At 28.8% G+C, this 22,293-nt stretch overlaps 1 protein-coding gene across 1 annotated transcript; it reads right to left on the bottom strand.

The window, feature by feature from the left end:
* Positions 1-9,940: 9,940 nt before the first annotated feature.
* Positions 9,941-12,472, bottom strand: LOC112702147 (pentatricopeptide repeat-containing protein At1g71210, mitochondrial). The gene has a single exon (XM_025753063.2). The coding sequence runs from the start codon at positions 12,470-12,472 to the stop codon at positions 9,941-9,943; it is 2,532 nt and encodes an 843-aa protein (XP_025608848.1).
* Between the last annotated feature and the right edge of the window lie 9,821 nt (positions 12,473-22,293).

Genomic DNA, 22,293 nt, shown 5'->3' with positions numbered 1-22,293 from the left:
CATAGAATTCTCCTTTGATTTTTATTTTAATAGTCCTCCAAAAATAAGTAAAGTAAATAGTTGGGAATTAGGATACGAATTATGTAATTCTACTTAATAGCTATAAATCTTTTTAAAGAGAAAAAAATGATAATATATGACATAACTATTCTACTATACATTATCATCTAATTAGCAAAATGATCACTATTATATTTTTCAAAAATTAAATTAATAAATTTGTAATATTTTAAAAATTAATTTAACTATTAACCTACAGAATAAGTAACATAAATTTAATTCTATTGGCTAATAAATAATCCTTGGCTTCTCTTAAATCATGAATTTCATGATATTGCAGTGTAAATCATCCCATACTTTTCGTGCATGCATCTTGAACCTTTTCTAATTAAATGTTACAGAATTTCAGCACAACAAGAGGATATGAATGAGACTATGCATATTTCATCGAATAAATTATATAAGTGCATAATAAATTAGTAGTACGGACAATATAATTTCTCAATTTTATTAAGATCATGGTCGAAGTGTGTGGGCGGCGCAGGAAACATTAACATATATAATATTTAGATTAATTAATTAGTATACAAATTAAAGGGAGTTGGTGATCTATCGTGGCACTCCTGCTTAGCGGCGGTATTTTGACCGCATGCTGCGAAATACGATTTTAGCGACGGTTATAATATCGGTTGCTGAAAATTGTCGACAAATCCAATCCCCACATCCATAACTAAAGCGATTTGATCAATCGTCAGCTTTTAATTTTACGGCGATCTAAAATCGTCACTAATAAAAAAAACTGCTACTAAACAACGTTTTTGTTGTAGTGTATTATTATTAGTGTCCACAGAATTTCACAATATTCATATATAACCTTCAATCTATTCTAAATATGTATATGTAAAGGTTATTAATTTGTGTATTTGATTTTTGGGAATCTCCAAATATTATCTTCTGAATTTTTTTATTTTCTTTTTATTTTCTTTCTTACTTTTTAAGAGAAAGATTTTCTATCAGTTTAATGGATACAAAGCCCAGTCACCATCAACAATTCTCCAAATTAAAGTTATCACTAAAAGAGAACCTTTGAACTCTAGGGTTACCAAATTATCATTTTCCAAGATATGGGAATAACAGATTATATTCTAGAGGTTAGTACAATCCCACTCTTGCACACCTACATTATAATTAATTAACTTTATTGTGAAAATTAAATTAGTGCAACATTTATATTTAAGGTGTATCCGAGTTTAATATATAATATATAGATATAGATTATTAAGGTAACTCATATTATATAGATTATTAAGGTAAATCATACTTACGTTTGATGAAATCATATTTATAGTAATTTTATGTGGTTGATTTATGCATTTGGATGGTAGCTAGTATACATATGATACTCTAGTTAAAAAAAATTTAAAAGTTTAGCTATAACTTAAATGCCATAATCTTTCCATACTCACCTAAAAATCGTAAAAGATTCAAGTGTTCATAAAAAGATTCTTAAAAGATGTTATTGATAATATAGTTTTTGAATTATTTGAAAATGCCACAAAAACAAATAATAAATATTATATTTTTTATAAGTGACAAAAAACTTTTGTATTTAGCAAATGACTTATCCATTTAATTCTAATTTTGGGCTAATATTTAAATAAATATTTAAAAGGTGCTAAAAAAATTCAGAGCAAAATTTGATTTGTAAATTTTTCTTTTTATTTTTCAAAAAGATTTAGTAATTCACAATAAAAAATTTATTTTGACATAAAACTACAAAATTTTCAGGATGAAAAGATCTTATTTTTCTAATAATGCTTGTAAAATGTTGTATTAAAATATAATTTCTAAAATTTTTTTAAAATATATATTTAATATCTAATTTTTTTTATCGTATTTTTAAATTTTTTGGAATTTTTTTGTCGTTAACATCTTCAATTTTGGGATTATTTTTTTCAGCGATGTGAATTTTTAGATACTATTTTAGTAGTTTAATCAATAAAAGATACATTATAAGTATTAATTAAAGAGTTTTAGTAACACTTTTACATGATCTATTAGTAACCTGCTTCAAATGTTGCTAATAGATTAATTGTAACCATAAAAAACCTTTGCAATAGATTAATTATATGTATGCTTAAGAAAAATATACAACTTGATAAAAATAAGTTGAAGAAGAAGGAGAATAATCTAACTAATTAATCTAATTAATTACATTTGAGCATGGTGAGAGCCATTAATTATTATCATTACTAAAAACTAATGACCTACTCATAAATCCACTATCCTCAACTACCTCCTCTTCTGTCTAAGTTGCTGCAATAACTTTATATCCGATATAGTGCTAAGAATTAAGACATGCACCTTTTTTTCTTCTTTTTTTTCCCAGATAGCTTTAATTTCAATTTGATTCAATATGCAATAATGTTACATACAACGTATTTGTTACGATTGTCCACACGTGAGTCAATGAATAATGCAAGAAGACAATTAAGAACGAGAGAAAATTGAATGAAGAAGAGAAGAAGGGGAAAAAAGAAAATGAGAGATTAATTCATCACTGTATAATAATCAATCACAAAAATATAAAGTTACAAAGAGCATATATTATATATATATAAATTGAAATTAACGATTAAAATTATTAAAAAATGCTGATATTTTAAAAATACTTAAATTTTTTTTTCTATATTACTAACTATATATAGATATTAATTAAAATTAACGATTAAAATTATTGAAGAAATATTGGTGTTTTAAAAACACTTAAAATTTTTTCGATATTATTAGCTAACAAATTGAGATCTAGACTAATTTAATTAACCAATAGAGGAGAGCCAGCTGTACAATTCTTCTAACAAACATTCTAAAATATGATTAACTTAATATCTAACTAATTTCTACTTCATATAATTACTGATTACACTAAATATACTTTAATGGAACAATAAAGAATGATACCTTGACTTCATGACCTTTATTTATTTTTAATCTATGATGCACGAACACTGACACAGATATGGGATACGACACGATACGGGACACGTCGATACGCGAATCATAAAATCTTACATAACACAGGGACACGCATATATATAAAATATAAAGTGTTTTTTAGCTAAATTATAATGATATTTTGATATTTTATTGATATTAAAATATAAAATAAGATTTTTAATTATTTTTAATGTCTTATTTTAATTATATCAAATATTTAAAATATTTTTTGTTTTAATAAATAATAATATATACTATATCTAAATTTATTTTAAGAATATACGTTAAGAATAAGACTGAACACATGGACACGTGATGGTATTTAGGTGTGTTCAAGCGTGTCTGGAGAAGAATTTTTTATTTTTTATTAAGACACGATTGGACACAGTAGACACGTATGTTGGACGAGTGTCGATGAATATCGTGTCCAAAATATGTCTAACACGCGGACACGATAACTCGATGAAGTATCTGTGCTTCATAGTTTTTAATTAAAAGCTTTTTGGAATAAGATTATTAATTATTAATTATAATGCTGATTCAAGTTGCTATAATTATATCAAAGCACCATGATTTCAATTTACAATCGATATATAATCTATTATTATTGTCATGGTTGTTGAGCTCCACTACTTTCTTAATTAATTGGCATAATAATAAGTAGAATTACATAGAGAAAATATTGTTAAAACTAAAATAAAAAAATTTAATTACTTAGAAATATTTTTAATTTGAAAAAATTATAAAAAATATTGTCAAATAATAAAAATATGACCTAAAATTTAACAATATTTTATAAGTATTATCAAAATTACATAATCATTATAGCCACATTAAAGACAAGAAGACGCAACCTAAAAAAAGGATAAAAAAATACTTGATGGAGAGGAAATTCTTATATAATATATAGTTTCGAAAAGGATATAATTAATAGAACTACTAAATCGAGAAAAAGGTTTATTAAAAAATAATTAGAAAAAAGAAAAAGATTTTAGAGAAATGGAGAAGAATATAAGAAAGAGGTGATATGATTAGACATTGGTTTGTCAACAAAACAATAAAAGTGGGAAACAATGTAAAATAGTCAACTGCTATATATGGTGTGTTCTTGAAATTTTATTGTCTACAATATCTTTTAATTTAACAAATTAAATACTAATTTTTTGTAAATTTGAATTTTATTTAAAGATTTAGTGTTAGTTAATAAATTATTATATGTACAAAACAGAATTTAAATTTTTAATATTTATTTAAATAGACGAATAAATTGTAATTACTCGATCAACCTAAATTGATTAGTGTGTTCATGATTTTGATATGAAGATATTGGAGCCAACGTGCATTAGAAATTATAGTGGTGGTAACTGCTACCCGTATAATATAGTATAGTATAGTATAACTAATTAATAATTGGCTTACGTTATGTTTTTTAATTATTTTATCTATTGTCATAAATAAAATAATAATGTTGATTGAAAATGTGGATGGTCTTAGTTAGTGATGATATTGTTTCAATTGAGTTGTTGTTTATGTTCTTCACGCGGTACATATTAATTATCACACATTTGAATAAGTGAAAAATAAAATAATAATAATGAAGAAAATGAACGGTCATGGCTAAGCACAAACAGAATATGTTCTTAATTACAATAATTAAGTCCCTTGCATACGTGGATTAACAAATAACCATATGTTGCTTATAACACAACCAACCAAATCGTAGTTATTTATTTTTAGTTTTATATTTTAGCTCTTAATCTTTCAATCAAATTTTAGTTTCATACCTAATGTTTAAAATATTTTATTTTACATTATTTAACATTTTTGAGATAAAAATAAAAAATTTCAAATATTTTTACAACACATGCTATTAAAGCTCTTAAATACCTTACCCCCTATTTTTTAAAACTATTATTATATTCTTTGTTGTTTTTACTTTTTGTTGTGTTAATTTCTCTATTTTAACTTAAAGATGTGTTTGTATTGGATATAATTTTTATACAATTCCACTCATAAAATCATTTAGACGAATTATTTTTATTTTACTTTAACTCTAAAACTAAATATACCATAAGTTTTATAATATTCATAAAAAAGGAGTTACAAGGGAGGGCAGATATTTGTTGTAATTTAAACTGCTAGGTAATCTGTTTGAATTCATTAAAATGTTACCGTATTTGAATTATTCATATAATTTACCAAAAAAAAAAGAATTATTTAAATAAAATTTGGTGATGCTATAAGATTTAAAATTCTAACAAGTATTATTATAACTTATAAGAGTGGATGACATTGCTACATGTACACCAATAATTTCAAAGTAGGTGATTGAGTTGGATGTTAAGGGTCCGTTTCGGAAATACCAAAAAATTACTTTTTTCAACTTTTGACTTATAGAAAATTACATTAATGTGTTTGGTATAATTATTTAGATAAATTTTTAACTTTTCAAAAAGTTATTTAAGAGTTTTTGAAAAAGTTAAAAAATGTGACTTCTCCTATTTTCAAAAGCTATTTTATCACTCTTATTTAATGCACAACTTTAAAACAAGGACTTCTATAATAACTATCCAAACTTAAAATAACTTATTTAAAAGTTATTATTAATAAAAGTCCTTATATTTTAAACTCCTTTTTCAAAAGAACTTATTTAAGAAGTTTAGCCAAACTGGCACTAAATCAAAAATCAAAAATCAAAATTAAAACATTATTTGAACAAATAATTTTAAATGATAATGTATAATAAAGAATTCATTGTTAAATACGTTAAACAAAATCATAAAACCAAATACAAAGAGTTATAGTTACTTGTTTAAATATTATTTTTCGAGCTTGATCTTTAGTATTAGTGTCTTGTTTAATTCACTTGTCCGCTTAAATAAGTGTCAGAAATTTAAATTTTATCTGGTGCATGTAATAATTTATTGGCCAACAACAAACCTTAAATAAAACTCAAATTTAAGACGAATTAGTTTTTAACCTATTGGACTAAAGAATACCGTGGACAACTACAAAAAAATAGGTAATTTAAGACGTCCCAAAATCAAAATACTTATGTTGTAGGAATCAACTTTAAAAATGGAAAATACTTATGTTGTAGGAATCAACTTTAAGACGTCCGATCATAAAAAATACTTATATTTGTTTGAAGGAAAAAAGTAAGAAAAGAAGATGGGAAGAAAAATGATTATTTTTCATTATTTGGTTGAGGAGAGAAACTAAAGAAGAAAGAAAAGTTATGAAAAAAATTTGGTGGGATCTACCAATTTTTTTTCTCTCTGACATTGGAAAGAAAATGGAGAAAAAACTAATTTTTCTCAAAATTATCTTTTTATAACATATCTTTCCTTCTTATTTTCCTTCCCTAAATACATCTAAGAAAAATAAAAATCCATCCAATTTTTTTTCTTTCCTTTCTTTTTTCTCTCTGTTTCTTTCCTTATAACCAAACATAGCCTAAAATATATCATTGAAGTTATATAACTAAATACTTTTTGAACATTTTTTTTTGGGTTGCCCATAGTATATCTCAATCCAAAAGGTCAAGGACTAATCTATCGCGGATCTGAACTTCATTCAAGGGTCTGTCGCTGGTCAATAGGTTGCTACATGCACAAGGCAGGAATCGAACCCCCGACACTTGCATGAACATTTTATTTTAATAAATACAAAATATACATTGGCCAGCGACAAATCCTTAAATGGAGCTCAGAACCACGACGGATTAGTGCTTGACCTGTCGGGTTGAAGGATACCGTGAGTAACCCAAAAAAAAATATAAAATATATATTAAAAATTTTAAGCTTGTATATTTTTTTAAACAACGTTTTTGGAAAGGCGAGGTTTAATTTAAAGGAATGGAGGACACAAACAAAAATATATTATAATCCCAATCTTAGAAAGGCATAGATCCAGGGAATCACCAACCCACTTATGCCTGTGCCTGTGAAAATAATATTGGTGGTGAGCACAATAAAACATTACTGTTTGGATAAAATAGACTTAATATATTTTTTTTTGGTGGATGACATCAAATATGTTAACTAGCTATTTATATAGTTTACTTCTCTGGATTGGATAAGTGAAATCTCTTAATATCTAAACAATTGTTCACAGTCATTTTTTTTTTCATAAAAAAGGAAGATTTAATTTTTATTTCGTCTCCTTTTATCTGAATATTTGAGTAGTTTGAGGCTTTGAGCAGCCTCTCTAAAGGCCAAAGCTCCCACATAATTATTTTATAGAGGAAATTTTGTCGAAATAGAATTTACTGAAAACAGTATGTTTAGTAAGAATATGGAAATAAACTAAACAATAATGAATATACAAGAACAATAGTAAAAATATATAGTTTTAGTTTATAAAATAGCTTCCATTTTCTTATTTACCTATAATCTTTTCTTGTAAATTTTGTTCGTCACATTGTAGCTAATTTTTGTAGTAACTTTTTCTCCTAAATAGCAGTAAATAATTTCTTTTATTTCAATAGCACATGTGAGCACCCTAAACTCTGCCTCAAAGTGTTATATTGTGTACTCCAAAAATAAGATCTTCTGCCAAGCAATTTTTTTCAGGAAGCATGCACTGTTGCACATTCAAAACATTTGTTCATGGCATTCAATTACTGATATTTGGTAATTAGAACTAGTTTGATCATGGCTCTGATACTGAAAAATAGATAAACAAATTGACATGAATTGAAATTGAATAAGAAAGATACATTAAAATTGAAATAAAAAAATTCCTCAACCTAACTTGTCCATATTATAGTTTAAAAATTGAATTGAAAAGACTAATCAACCTTCTACCCAATTCTCCGTACAACGAGAGGGACTCACTTAACATCACTTGTTCACACTATGATTTCATCATGAAACAAAAAAAAAGTGCTTTGGCACCTCTAATCACTCAATACTACGACTACAATAGCTAAAGAGGTACTTATAACCTCTTATTAAGTTGAAACAAAGAAAACCCTAAATCCCACAAACATAAAGCTTAATCTAGTAATTAAATAAAAAAAATATATCAAAATAAACTAATAGCTTTTAAATGATATTTGATCTCTTCATATCACAAACATTTGAAGCACGTATCACTCTGTTAAGATGGTGCAAGTAGCCATCAAGAAGCTGCCACTACACTCTCTTGAGCATCATGCATCAACTATTGGATTGTCTTTGCCTTTGTCATGATGCATCATTTCATAATGGAATATCATTTTTCAACCAATCATATTAAAGTCTAGAGTAAATTTGGACCAGGGAATAAGAAAATCTGAAAATAGACTGAAATATCTTACCTAGTTGCATCACATGTAATTCAGTTACATGACCTAATCACTCCTAGTTATAGCAATATCAACAAGACAACTTCCTTTATGAGGTTCTTTCATTGGATGAAATTACTTCTACATAGTTAGCATAGAGCCATAAACCAACTTTCTAAGGTTCCATGATTTTCTGATGATACAAAAACAATAGTCTAATCTTAGCCAGTAGCCACCTAATGATGAAAACAATCAAGTGCGCTTATTTTCAGCATTCTTTTTCAATTCTTTCACTTTCATATCACCCAAAAAAATAAAAATAAAAAACTCAAAGCAGCTTTGTCAACATCTTCAAATATATGAAGCTTAGATCCTTTGAACCATGACTCCATGAATTTTGGCAGTGCAAACACCAGAGAAAAAGATGCAATAGTTCAACGTTTTGCAAAATCCAGTGTGTTTCATTTTCTCCAATTTGAAATTTTGAAACACTTCTCAAGTAATGTCTCCCCATCAACCGCTGGACTCTATTCATCCTCCACCCTGCATTTTCTTCTTCCTCCTTTCTTTTTCCTCTCGTCTCTCAGTTTCTTTCAACAATATCAATTTGTTGAGTTTTCAATTAGATTCTTTTTGCACTAAGCAGTAGACCTTGTTCAACAATATCAATTTGTTGAGTTTTCAATTAGATTCTTTTTGCACTAAGCAGTAGACCTTGTTCGAAAAGCTCTCCCAAACTACTCTTACATTGGCTTTCAATCTGTATTTCTAAGTAGCAAGTTTCTAGCAAAATGAGTTCTAAGAAGAGTATATATAAACTTGTATAATCCCTGACAAATATAGATACTAAGCTCTCATAATAATTTACTAGTTTGGAGCTAGCAAATATGTTCATGAAAAGAATAAAAGAGGCCACCCAGAGATCAACATACTTGATTCCTGTTTTTGAAAATTTTGAGGCTAATCATTTGATGAAATATGAGGAAAGCTTTGATGAATGGCAACCAGATGTAAGAACTAAAATATGACTACAAGTGCAAATTCTAAATAAGGAAGGGAGTCAAGCACACAATCATTAAAAAAACCAAGGTAAAAAGGACAGATTAATTCTTCTACAAACCAAAATAAGAGCCAGTAGAAGAGAGAATTATTATCAAATGAAGATAAACCAATATAGCTTATGCTCAAATAAGGATGCAATGAAGACGTTGCAGATTAATGAGGGAACACCAATCCCCTATCTGAAGCTTCAAGTTTGTATCATATTTGATTTTTTATTTCTTGGGCAATGACTATTACCATCAAATGAGGTTAAGATGCAATACATCAAACTTGCAAAAAAAACAGTATCAGATAAAAATGAAGTTAAATCAAATATCACAGCTTATGTAAATCTAATGTGATAACTGATAAATAACACAATGTGGAAACTATTTTATTTCCTATTGCTTCCACACATAAAAAGAATGTTTTTTTTTGGTGGGGGAGAGGAATAGTCAACATAAAAGGATTGCACAGGATGTAATATTAGTAAATGATACGGAGAAAAAAAAACTAAATCCAACGCATCCAAGATAACTTTTTTCTTTTGACAAAAATGCAATTCTAAAAAATATCCTTACAAAAATTGGGTGGACCATTTTGGATATCTAACGCATACTGATCAATTGTTCCTTAAATGAGCATTCTGGTTTCTCTGTTGGAGAATATCCTTTTACTTTCTTGAAACCACCTCTCAGCCTTGTCTCTCATCCCATGCCTTTTGAAACCATCAACCATGGTGCTATAAATCCACTGGTTGGGCTCAAAGCCCCTTTGACACATCCTTTCAAACAACTGACAAGCCTGCTCCTTATCAGTCTTCCATGCTTTTCTCAACAACAAATTGTAAGTGTAAATGTCAAGTGGAAAGCACTTTGCGATTAATTTCTCCAAGTCCTCAACATGGCTAACTCTATGATGACGACGAAATGCACCAACCACAAAGCTAAGCATTGACCAATCAGTTTTTCCCTCCTCTTTAACTCCTCTTAAACGAACACAGGCATTGTAAACTTCCGGTGAAAACATAGATTGATAAAGAAGTATGTTACCGAGAAAAGAGGTTATTCGACGTCCCTTTTTCTCATACATATCAACAAGATTCACTGCCTCGTGATATCTTTCCGATGAACAAAGCTCCTGTACAAGAATTTCATAGCATTCAATGCTTGGATTTAAACCGTCTTCTAACATTTTGAGAAAGAACCGATACGCAGGTTCAGGATTCTTGCTCTTGCAGAGAAAAATAACAAAGCAATTATATAACTTTTTAGTCGCCAATCCACGAGACCAAACATTATTAAAGAAGATAAGAGCATCAGAAGTCCTTCCACTTTTCAAATAAGCTTTCAACATAAGACTTAGAGAAGATGAAGTGGGCTGAATGCCATTCCTCTGCATCAACTCAAACACTTTCCAAGCCAACTCAGCCTGCTTGGCATGCCCAGCTGCATCAATGAAACAATCATAAATATGACGATCATTATGGGACAGCATCTCGAACAAACTGAAAAACCGAGATCTTGAATTGTCCATCTGAAGTAAACAACAAAGAACAACTCTACATAGAGCCGGTGTCACTTTATGACCCTTCTCCTTCATTTCAATGAGAAGACGAGCAGCAATATCTCCCCTATTCAAATAACTATCTTCCACTCTTCCCGCCCGGCACAGTGCCGTTATAAAGTTATCATACGTGGAAGCAATAGGCATAATTTTCCATTCTAAGGCAAGATGGAGCAACTCTTTCATCTCATCAATCATGCACTCTCTACACAGAACATTGGCAAGCCTAGTAAAGGTCCGTCTATCTGGAATAAAACGGTGATCAATTGAGCTCTTCAACACACTAAATGCTTCCTTGGCGTTTCCGTCCCAACACAAAGTAAGTATCAAGTACTTATAAGCCATATGATTTGGGGACAGCATAAACTCTGACCTCGACTTGAACAAATCAAGAGCATCATCCACCATCCCTTTCTTGCAAAAGAAGCACAGCACAGCATTCATGGTAACTGTGTTAGGTGGAACAGCAGTCTCATACATGTCCATGAACAAATCATACACCTCGTCGAGCCTGTCCTCCCTCAAGAGCCTGTAAATCAACACGTTGTACCTCGCCAAACCAGGAATGTACCCTTTATCTTCCTTCTTCTGTTTGAAAAATTCCAAGGCCTCATCTAACCGGCCACCTTGCACAAGGCCCCTTATCCAAACCCCATAAGCATGATCCAACGGCACCAGGCCCGAATCCCCAAACTCTCTAACCAACATAACAGCATGATCAAACCTATTGCTCCCACATAAAGCACGGACAAGAACACTGACCTCGGAGCCATGAAGCTTCTTACCACCATCCACTAAGCAAAACAAAAACCCTTCAGCCTCATCCAACCTCCCCTGCTTGCACAAACTCTTCATAACAAGCGCATTGGTATACCGATTCTCAAAACCCTTCATCCTAATCTGCCTAACAATGTCATCAACAGCATAGAAATAACTCTTCTCAACAAGGGCATTCAAAAGCACATGGTAACCAAAGGTATCCAAGTCCAAACCATTAAAACGCATTTTACCAAATAGTTGGAGTGCAATCTCAGGCTTACCCGCAATAGCATATCCAATGACAAGAGTATCGTTGAACCGCGCATGGGGATAGAAGGCGGGGCCACGGCGGCGGAAGGTTCGGAGGAACTCGATGATGGTTGACATTGATCTGTTGCGTGCGAGGATTCGGAAGATGGCGGAGAAGGTGCCGCGAGTGTGGTGGAAGCCGGGCTGGCGGCCGGCCCAATCGAAGAAGCGGAGGCAGGGGTAGATGTGGGCAGCGGCGGTGCCATGGTGGAGTACGGTGAGGACGAAGGACTCGTCGAGACGGGGGAGTGTTAGAGCGGCGAGAGAGGCGTCGAGGGCGGCGTCGGAGGAAGAGTCCGTCGAAGAAAGAATCTGAAAGATTCGGGTGATGATTGGGTCGCGCGTGTTGAACCAGTCCTTGACGGAGGATGCGAAGTCGTTTTGGTTTATTTTTCTTAAGACGGTGTGGCAGTTATGAGAAGAAGAAGATGAAGAAGAAGAAGAAGAAAAGGAAGAAAGGTTGTTGATGTGAATGAGAAAAGAAGAGAAGAGGGATCTGCGTTTGGTTACATGTTTTAGTGGCTGTAGCATTATGGATGTTCTCTATCTCTCTCCGATGCCATTTTCATTTTCTTTCCTCTTCCTTCTTCAAACCCATTTCTACGCTCTCTTCAATTTTACATAAACCTAACCTAGCACCTCATCTTTTATTTTGATTTACATATTAAGTTCTGAAATCTGAACATTATATCATCCCTTCTTAATAACTTTACAGACCTATATATATATATATATATATATATATATATATATTTTTTTTAATCAGACATCAAAGAGACTATTTAGCCCAAACAAGGTAACCAACTTCAGATTAGATCCAAAGAAATCTTAAATAGCCAAAAAAAATTTTAACGGATAGTCGTTATATCAAATTTAAAATTATAATAAATCAAAATAATTTATATTTATATCACATATAATTGATAATTTTTTGGCTTTTTTATTTAAATAAATTAATAGAAGAACCAAATTACTCGATTCTCCTAAATGGATTTTAAAAACGTGATTCTCCTAAATCATATAATATATATCGTCTTAGACTTTTGTGTTTTAAATAAGTGTAATTACCCGTGTCATGTACGTGATAAGATTGAAATTATAATTTTAAATTATTTTTTAAAATTAATTTAAATTATAATAATTTGATTAATAAAAAATTAATATATTATGCACGTTTTTTTTAATTTAGTATTAATTGGATTAACTCTAAAATAGTTATTAATCGATTTTAATAATCTACTTTCTTCAATAAATCAGACATATATACTGAATGTGATCATAAATAATATAGTAATAGCTAAATCTACCAACAAATATATTGGCTATTATCACACTCTAAAACAAATTAAATATAAAGGTTATTAGCACGCATTTATAAATCTATAAAATTGCACTATCTTTAATTCGTGCAAGGGTTTATTTATCAAATAAACTTAAAATATAAACAAAAAATATTTATAAAATGGACCTAGCATCACTTGAAAGAATCATGGAAAATAATCAACTTACCTTATCATCCATAAGAACAATTTCTATGTAAGTCGTGTTGTGCTTATCAAATTTGGATGAGACTTTTCATAACTTTATAATTCTTGTCTTTATTTTTTAAACTTTTTCATTACATAATCTATCATAGGTAATACTATTGATAGAATCGTAGTTAGTATGCTTTAGGTATGAAAAATAATAAACAGAAAAAGTTCTATGTCTGAGGTACGAATTTTCTAGATGATAAATAATTGTAACAATTTGTTATTAATCCTTATATATATATATATATATATATATATATATATATATATATATATATATATATATATATATATATATATATATATATATATATATATATATATATATATATATATACACACACTAATTATACACGGTAATAGTTAACAAATATTTTCAATGGAGATACTTACTTAATATATATGTCATCGACATTAATTATATGCCAATATTTTTAGGAAAGAGCTAAAGAGGAGATATATATATATATATATATATATATATATAATGTTATTGCTAGTTCACAAAGGAAAAGGTAAAGGTCGAAGCGACAAAATATTGAGATTTGGGACATGGAACATAGGCACTCTAACAGGAAAGTCCATGGAGGTGGTGGACACCATGACAAGGAGGAAGATTAACATTATGTGCCTACAAGAAACGAAATGGGTTGGTGCAAAGGCTAGGGAGTTGGATTCTTCTGGTTTCAAACTTTGGTATACAGGAAAGGTGAAGAATAGGAATGGAGTTGGAATAATTGTGGATAAGCAGTGGAAGAAGGACGTAGTTGAAGTCAAGAGGGTGGGAGATCAGATCATCTCTATCAAACTTGTGGTGGAGGGAGGTGCTTTCCATGTGATTAGCGCCTATGCACCGCAAGTGGGTTCGGACGAACAACACAAGATAAGGTTTTGGGAGGATCTAGAGAGTTTGGTTCAAGGCATACCTTTGGGAGATAAGATTTTCTTAGGAGGAGAGTTAAATGGCCATGTTGGGAGAGAAGTGACTGGATATGGGAGTATTCACGGAGGCCATGGTTTCGGGGTGATCAATGCCGAGGGTAAAACTATTTTGGATTTTCCTCAACTTTTGATCTTCTCATCGCAAATACATGTTTTAAAAAGAGAGACGAACATCTTATAACCTATAAGAGTGGCATGACAAGCTCTCAAATCGACTTCTTCTTGTTGAGGAGAGTCGACCGGAAATTTTGCATTAACTGTAAAATTATCCCGGGAGAGAGTTTGACAACACAACATAGGGTGCTCGTCATGGATTTTCGCGTTGAGCAAAAGTTGAGGAAAAGACATCATACGAAGAACCCAAGGACGAGGTGGTGGCGGATGAAAGGTGAGGAACAAAGAAGCTTCCTAAGACGGGTAGGAGAAGAGGCAAAGTGGGATGGGAATGGAAGCGCGAAAGAGATGTGGAGGGAGATGGCAGAAGTTATTAGAAGAACAGCAAAAGAAAGTTTTGGTGAATCTAAAGGAATACGACCAAGAGACAAGGAGTCCTGGTGGTGGAATGCGAGTATACAAGAAAAAATAAAGATAAAAAGGGAATGCTTTAAAGAGTTGTCTTTATGCCGCAATGCAGATAACTGGGAAAAATATAAGGCGGCTAAGAAAGAGACAAAAGTGGCTGTAAGTGAAGCAAGAACAAGAGCATATGAGGGTCTCTACCAGTCTTTGGGCACGAAAGAAGGAGAAAAAGGTATATATAGAATTGCAAAGAGCCGGGAAAGAAGAACGAGAGATTTGGATCAGGTTAAGTGCATAAAGGATAAGGATGGAGAGGTATTGGCTCAAGAGGAGAAGATTAATGAAAGGTGGAAGAGCTACTTCTACGAGTTATTTAATGAGGGACAGAAGACTCTTCCGAGCCTTGGTCGATTATGCACAAGGGAAGAAGATCAAAACTTTGACTACTATCGAAGGATTCGAGACTTCGAGGTAAAAGAGGCTCTAAAGCAGATGAAAAATGGCAGGGCAGTAGGACCTGATAATATCCTGATTGAGGTTTGGAAGGGTCTTGGAGGAAAAGGCATCAACTGGTTAACCAAGCTTTTTAATGAGATTTTAAGGTCAAAGAAGATGCCTGATGAGTGGAGAAAGAGCACCTTGGTACCTATCTACAAGAATAAGGGGGATATATAAAGTTGCGGAAATTATAGAGGGATTAAGCTTATGAGTCATACTATGAAGTTATGGGAAAGGGTGATAGAACGGAGGTTGAGAAAAGAGACACAAGTAACAGAGAACCAATTTGGATTTATGCCAGGCAGATCTACCACTGAAGCGATATACCTATTAAGAAGGATGATGGAGAGGTATCGTAGTAATAAAAGGGATCTACACATGGTGTTTATTGATTTGGAAAAAGCGTATGATAGGGTACCAAGAGAGGTCTTATGGAAGGTTTTAGAAAAGAGGAGAGTAAGGATCACATATATTCGGGCAATTAAAGACATGTATGATGAGGCCACAACTAGTGTGAAAACTCAAGGTGGTGTGACAGAGGAATTCCCTATTGGTATAGGATTACACCAGGGATCATCCTTAAGTCCATACCTTTTCACATTAGTCTTGGAAGTACTCACAGAGCACATCCAAGAGCCTGTGCCATGGTGCATGCTTTTTGCCGATGATATCGTCCTTATGGGAGAGTCAAGGGAAGACCTAAATAAGAAGTTGGAGTTATGGAGAGAAGCTCTAGAAGTGTATGGTCTGCGCATAAGCCGTAGCAAGACGGAATATATGGAATGTAAGTTCAGTCTGAGAAGGGAAAACTCCAATATAGAGGTGAAAATTGGAGAGAACATCCTACGAAAAGTTAAAAGTTTTAAGTATCTTGGGTGCATCATACAGGATAATGGAGAGATTGAACATGATGTAAATCATAGGATCCAAGCAGGTTGGTCAAAATGGCGGAGTGCATCTGGTTTTATATGCGACAAAAAAGTGCCTTTAAAACTTAAAGGTAAATTCTATCGCACCGCTATAAGATCGGCTATGCTGTATGGTACGGAGTGTTGGGCGGCTAAAGGGGAGCACGAACATAAGCTGAGTGTGGCAGAGATGAAGATGTTGAGATGGATGAGTGGTCATACGCGATTGGATAAAATAAGGAATGAAGATATAAGGGAGAGAGTTGGAGTAGCACCCATTGTGGAAAAGATGGTTGAATCGCGTCTCAGGTGGTTTGGACATGTGAGAAGAAGACCGATAGAACATCCAGTCAGGAGGGTGGATGAGATGGAAGATGGACAAAGGGCGAAAGGCAGAGGAAGACCTAAGAAGACCATCCATGAGGTGGTCAAACGAGATCTACATGTAAACGGTCTCTCTGTAGACATGATACATGACAGAGCACAATGGCGTCGTTTGATTCATGTAGCCGACCCCACTTAGTGGGACAAGGCTTTGTTGTTGTTGTTGTTTGTTGTATATATAATGTTATTGCTATATAGGAAGCATACATAAATTGTTACATTTTTTTATTATGTTATACAACTTAAAATTATACTATCATGTTATTATTAATCTTAGATACTTGCTATAATTATATCAAATTTAATTATGAATCTAAATAAATAAAATAGATAAGATTCAATATTTTTTTTTACATTCAATATTACTGTAAATATAAAAAGTAAAATAATTAATGAAAAAATATGAGCAAAAAATAAAATATATTAATTAAAATTCAATTTATTATCTAATTAATCTTGTGTCCATATGATATAACTTTACAAAAATGTTATGAATCACAACCTTTTTTATTCTACAAAAAAGAAAAACACTATACGTAGTCTTTAGTAGTACAAAAACTAATTATAAAAATTAATTATTGATATTGATATTAATCATGATTGATTATTAATACTCTAATTTTTTAAAATATATTTTACCTTTTTAAAATATAATGCATGTACCGTGTAGACTTTATTATTATTATTATTATTATTGTTGTTGTTGTTGTTGTTGTTGTTGTTGTTGTTGTTGTTGTTGTCCACTAATTGATATCAAATTAAATGGGACACTATTAATGTGTGCATCAATTATCTCATAATAAAATCATTGCACTTGAATGAGAATTAGAACTATATCAATTAATATAATTAGAATGATTAAAAATATCGATGATTTATAAGTAGTTTAATAACGCATTAAATATTAATTTGATATAATTATAATGAAGATATTTTCTTAAAATAATATAATCATACATTATTCATGAGCTAATTGTAATATAATTAAAATAAATTTATTTGAAAAAAAATTAATGTATAATTTTCAGAAATTATAATAATTTTTTTATTTATATATACGTATATATTAATTTTATTAAATAATGCTATATATATATATATATATAATTATATACATATACATAAATAAAAAATATATGAATTATATTTTGTTAAATTCCATGTTACCAGTTATTAAAAACATTTAAATCACATGTATTAATTTTTTTTGTTATAATTATTTCGTTTTATATATATGATTATTTTTTATTCTATAATCATGCAATAATATTTTTTATAATATTATTGCTATATATGAAGCAGCTTTATATTACTATAATTATATTAAATTTAATTATGATTATAAATAAATAAAATAGAAAATAATCAAAACTATTTTTTATAGTCAAATTTTACTGTAAATATAAAAAATAAAATCACTAATGATTAAAAATTTGAGTAGAAAATAAAAATTCATAAGCTAAATTCAATGTGTTAACCAATTAATTTTATGTCCATATAATATTATTATTATTATTATATATTGATTAAAACTGTGAATACATACTAATAAAATTATTACATACGAATGAGAATTAGAACTATATCAATTATATTAATTATATAAATTTGAAATTATTATTATTATTATTATTATTATTATTATTATTATTATTATTATTATTATTATTGAGTAATGATGATAATTCATGTGATAATGAATATTACCTATAAAACATCTAAAATTAAATAATATTCAAGTATAATTATATGACAATTATAATTCAAAAATTACTATATATGAAGTCACGTGAATTATTATTATAATTGATATAATAATTGCTATAATTGCTACATATTCTCAATCTTATCGGTTGTATCAATTTAAATATATCAATTATATTCAAATTAGTAATCAATTTTTTATGAAAATTCTTGCTATAATTAGGTTATACTTATGAGATTATCTTGTATTAATCGTTATAATTAATTTAATAAAGATATTTATTAAGTATATATGTTATTTATATTAATTATATGCCAATATTTGTAAGAATAAGTTTAAAAAAGTGATATATAAATATATATAATATTATTGTTATATAAAAAATAGATTTAAATAATATATTAAATATTAATTTGATATAATTATAATAAAAATATTTTTCTAAAATAATATAATCATACATTATTCATGAGCTAATTATAATGCAATTAAATGTATAATACTATTCTATATTATTTATTTACCGTCATGATTTGATTTGATTATTTTCTAGTTTATTTACTTACATAAATGATTAAAATATATAACATAACTATCGTAATTATTATAATTTTATGATATAATTATAATTAACATATTTTATTATAATTAAATATTGATTTGATATAATTATAATGAAAAAAGTTTTCTAAAATAATATAATCATACATTATTTATGAGCTAGTTATAATACAATTAAAGATATTATTATATCATAATGTCTACTTACTATATTAATATAATATCAAAAGATACATGTTTCATTATTTTTTATAAATAAAATCGATTTTTATTGGCAACTAAATTGTATTTAGGTCAACAAAAACTATGTTTAGGTAGAGATTTTTTGTCAAATATAATGAAAATACAAATAAAGAAATAAAAGATAAAAATAAACTTAAATAATATATCTGGCACCATTTCATTTTATTAATTATTAAATTATTTAAAAATAGTACATCCACGAAAAATACTCATAATATATAAATTGAGGCAATAATTTAAAATTTTCTAATTATAATTTAATCAAATACTAATATTAAAACCAAATTACTTAAACAATATTGAATCTATTCTAGTTCTTAGTCACATATAATATAGAGTCATTCTCGTAACGATAACCAACTGAAATAACTTCGTAAATATCAACATTTAAAATTCGTGCAAATTCAAACCATCCTCTTGTTAAATAAGCTTCATCATCCGCTATCCATGCAATGCGGCAAGGTATAGAATTGCCACACCGAGAAACCAAACTAACCCTTGTTCTTCTCAATGGCAATGCATGCATGCAAAAGAAAGCCGGTAATTTTTGAAAAAAAAATCACAATATATTATAAAATTATTCTAATAATAAACAACTTAAAATAAAAAAATTTAAATATATTACCAATCGTTGAAATTGCATATCCGAGTTTGTCACGAATTTAGCAAAACTGAACTTAAACTGAGAGAATTCAATCTCATTATGTGCTCCACTTTGAAGATTTTCGGGCAGACGTAAAAAGCATGGAGGGGATGGAACTTGAACTTGCCCTATAAAATTCCGTGGATGCAATTCCTCAATCAAAAATCGGGCTTTTCCCAAGAAAGCTAACTTTAATCACATTCCATTCGGTTGTTCGGTGAGTAGATCTAACCATCCTTCGGTAAAGTAGAGATTATTGCCCCTTCTTTGAACGCTTACATCTATGTAGTTGGAACCTGAATAAGTGAAGACAACTCGATGAGGTATTTCATGGATGTGATGCATTGTGAATGATTGTGGTAAAAGACAATCGAACTGGAACATTAGACGATAAGAATAACTTAGAGTAACAACAATTAATAAATTATTAAAAAATAATATAATAGAATGAGTATATGAAAAATATTATAAAAAATTATAAATTGTACCTTAAAATGATCAACTTCAATAAAAAACGAAGAATACATTCTTATTTTATGAAGTAGTAAAAAAAATACTAAATATAAAATTATGAGCTGACTCTCAAATTTAGATTCATGTACCACAGAAAAATACTATTTATAGACCTTAGTAAAACAAAAATAAATATGTAAATTACTTATTATTAAGGCAATTTTTTATTATGTACAGTAATTACGCATTATAATTGATAAGTAGTTTAATAGTGCATTAAATATTGATTTGATATAATTATAATGAAGATATGTTCCTAAATTAGTATAATTATATATTATTCATCAAATATTAATTATAATATAATAATATAATTATAATAAAGGTATTTTTATAAAATAATTTAGAATAGATAAAAAATTTCATTCGTTTTGGAGGAAAAACGGACTCACAAGAGATCGACACGTCACCCTTATTAGTCGGGAGAAAATCCAGTTTTAGTATATTAAGTAGATAGATAATATATGAATCATGTTACCCTGGGACAATTTATGCATGAAATGCAATGCTCAAAAATACATAAATCGTCCGAGGCCTTCGTGTTTTACAAAATGTATATAAATCGTCCTAGACCACCATGAGTTACATCTTTTTACCCTAAAGCTCATTACCCTAGCACGATTTATGTGTAACTAGTCACCCCTCAAGACCCTAACACAATTTATGTATTACTATGGTAAGGCACATTAGGCTGAGACGATTTACATTCAAAAACACAAAGATTATGACTATGGAATAATTGATGTGCTAAAAGAGGTTATAAATTAAGAAGAACCATGAATATCGATCCATAGTGAAGTTGAGAGTTTTAGGAAGATAGCTGAGATTGTGTTTTTGTAGTTCATTACCAGAGAAAAATTGATGAAAAAGTAAGGATGTAACGTTCAGTAATAAAAAGTAGGTCAGAGTATTCGTAAATCCTTCAACGAATTTAGAAGATTTACGAAATAGTATATTAGTATATTATAGAAGTAAATAAAATTACAATAAAAAGTAAATAAAATTCATATGAATAAAATTAAATAAAAAATAAAAAATTTTATACACAACATAAATATAGTACAATAAAATATACACAAAAAAATAAAAATATCATAAAAATTAATAAAAATAAAAATTTATATAACAATATTTGTCATATAAATAAAAAATATAATAAAAATAAATAAAAAATTATATGAACAAAATCAAATAAAAAAAAGATTTCATAAAAAATATACATATAAAAAATAGTATAATAAATAATTTAAAAAAATAGTATGTACTCTAAAAATATGAGATCAGAATATTAAAAAAATAATATAAAAAATATAAGATTATATTATATTTTTATGTACATGATAAATATTTTTTATATTATTTTTTAGTGTGCTGATCTTATATTTTAGAGTACGTATTACTTCTTAGTTCATATGAGTTTTTTTTATCATCTACTAAACTATTTTTTATATGTATATTTTTTATGAATTTTATTTTTATTTGATTTTATTCATACGATTTTTATTTATTTTTATTGTATTTTTTATTCATATGACAAATATTGTTGTATAAATTCTTATTTTTATGATATTTTTATTTTTTTGTTTATATAAATTTTTTTATCTTTTATTGTCTTTATTTATGTTGTATATAAAATTTTTTATTTTTTATTTGGTTTTATTCATATGAATTTTATTTACTTTTTATCGTAATTTTATTTACTTCTATGATATACTATTTCGTAAATCCTCTAAACTCGTTGAAGGATTTACGAACACTCTCACTTACTTTTTACTACCGAACGTTACACCCTTACTTTTTCATCAATTTTTCTCTGGTAATGAACTACAAAAACATATTCTCAGCCATCTTTTTAAAACTCTCAACTTAACTATGGATCGATATTCATGGTTCTCCTTTATTTA

This window comes from Arachis hypogaea, chromosome 7, assembly GCF_003086295.3.
Source record: "Arachis hypogaea cultivar Tifrunner chromosome 7, arahy.Tifrunner.gnm2.J5K5, whole genome shotgun sequence".
In the NCBI taxonomy this organism is placed as follows: domain Eukaryota; kingdom Viridiplantae; phylum Streptophyta; class Magnoliopsida; order Fabales; family Fabaceae; genus Arachis; species Arachis hypogaea.
This window is presented reverse-complemented; position numbering and strand designations above follow the sequence as displayed.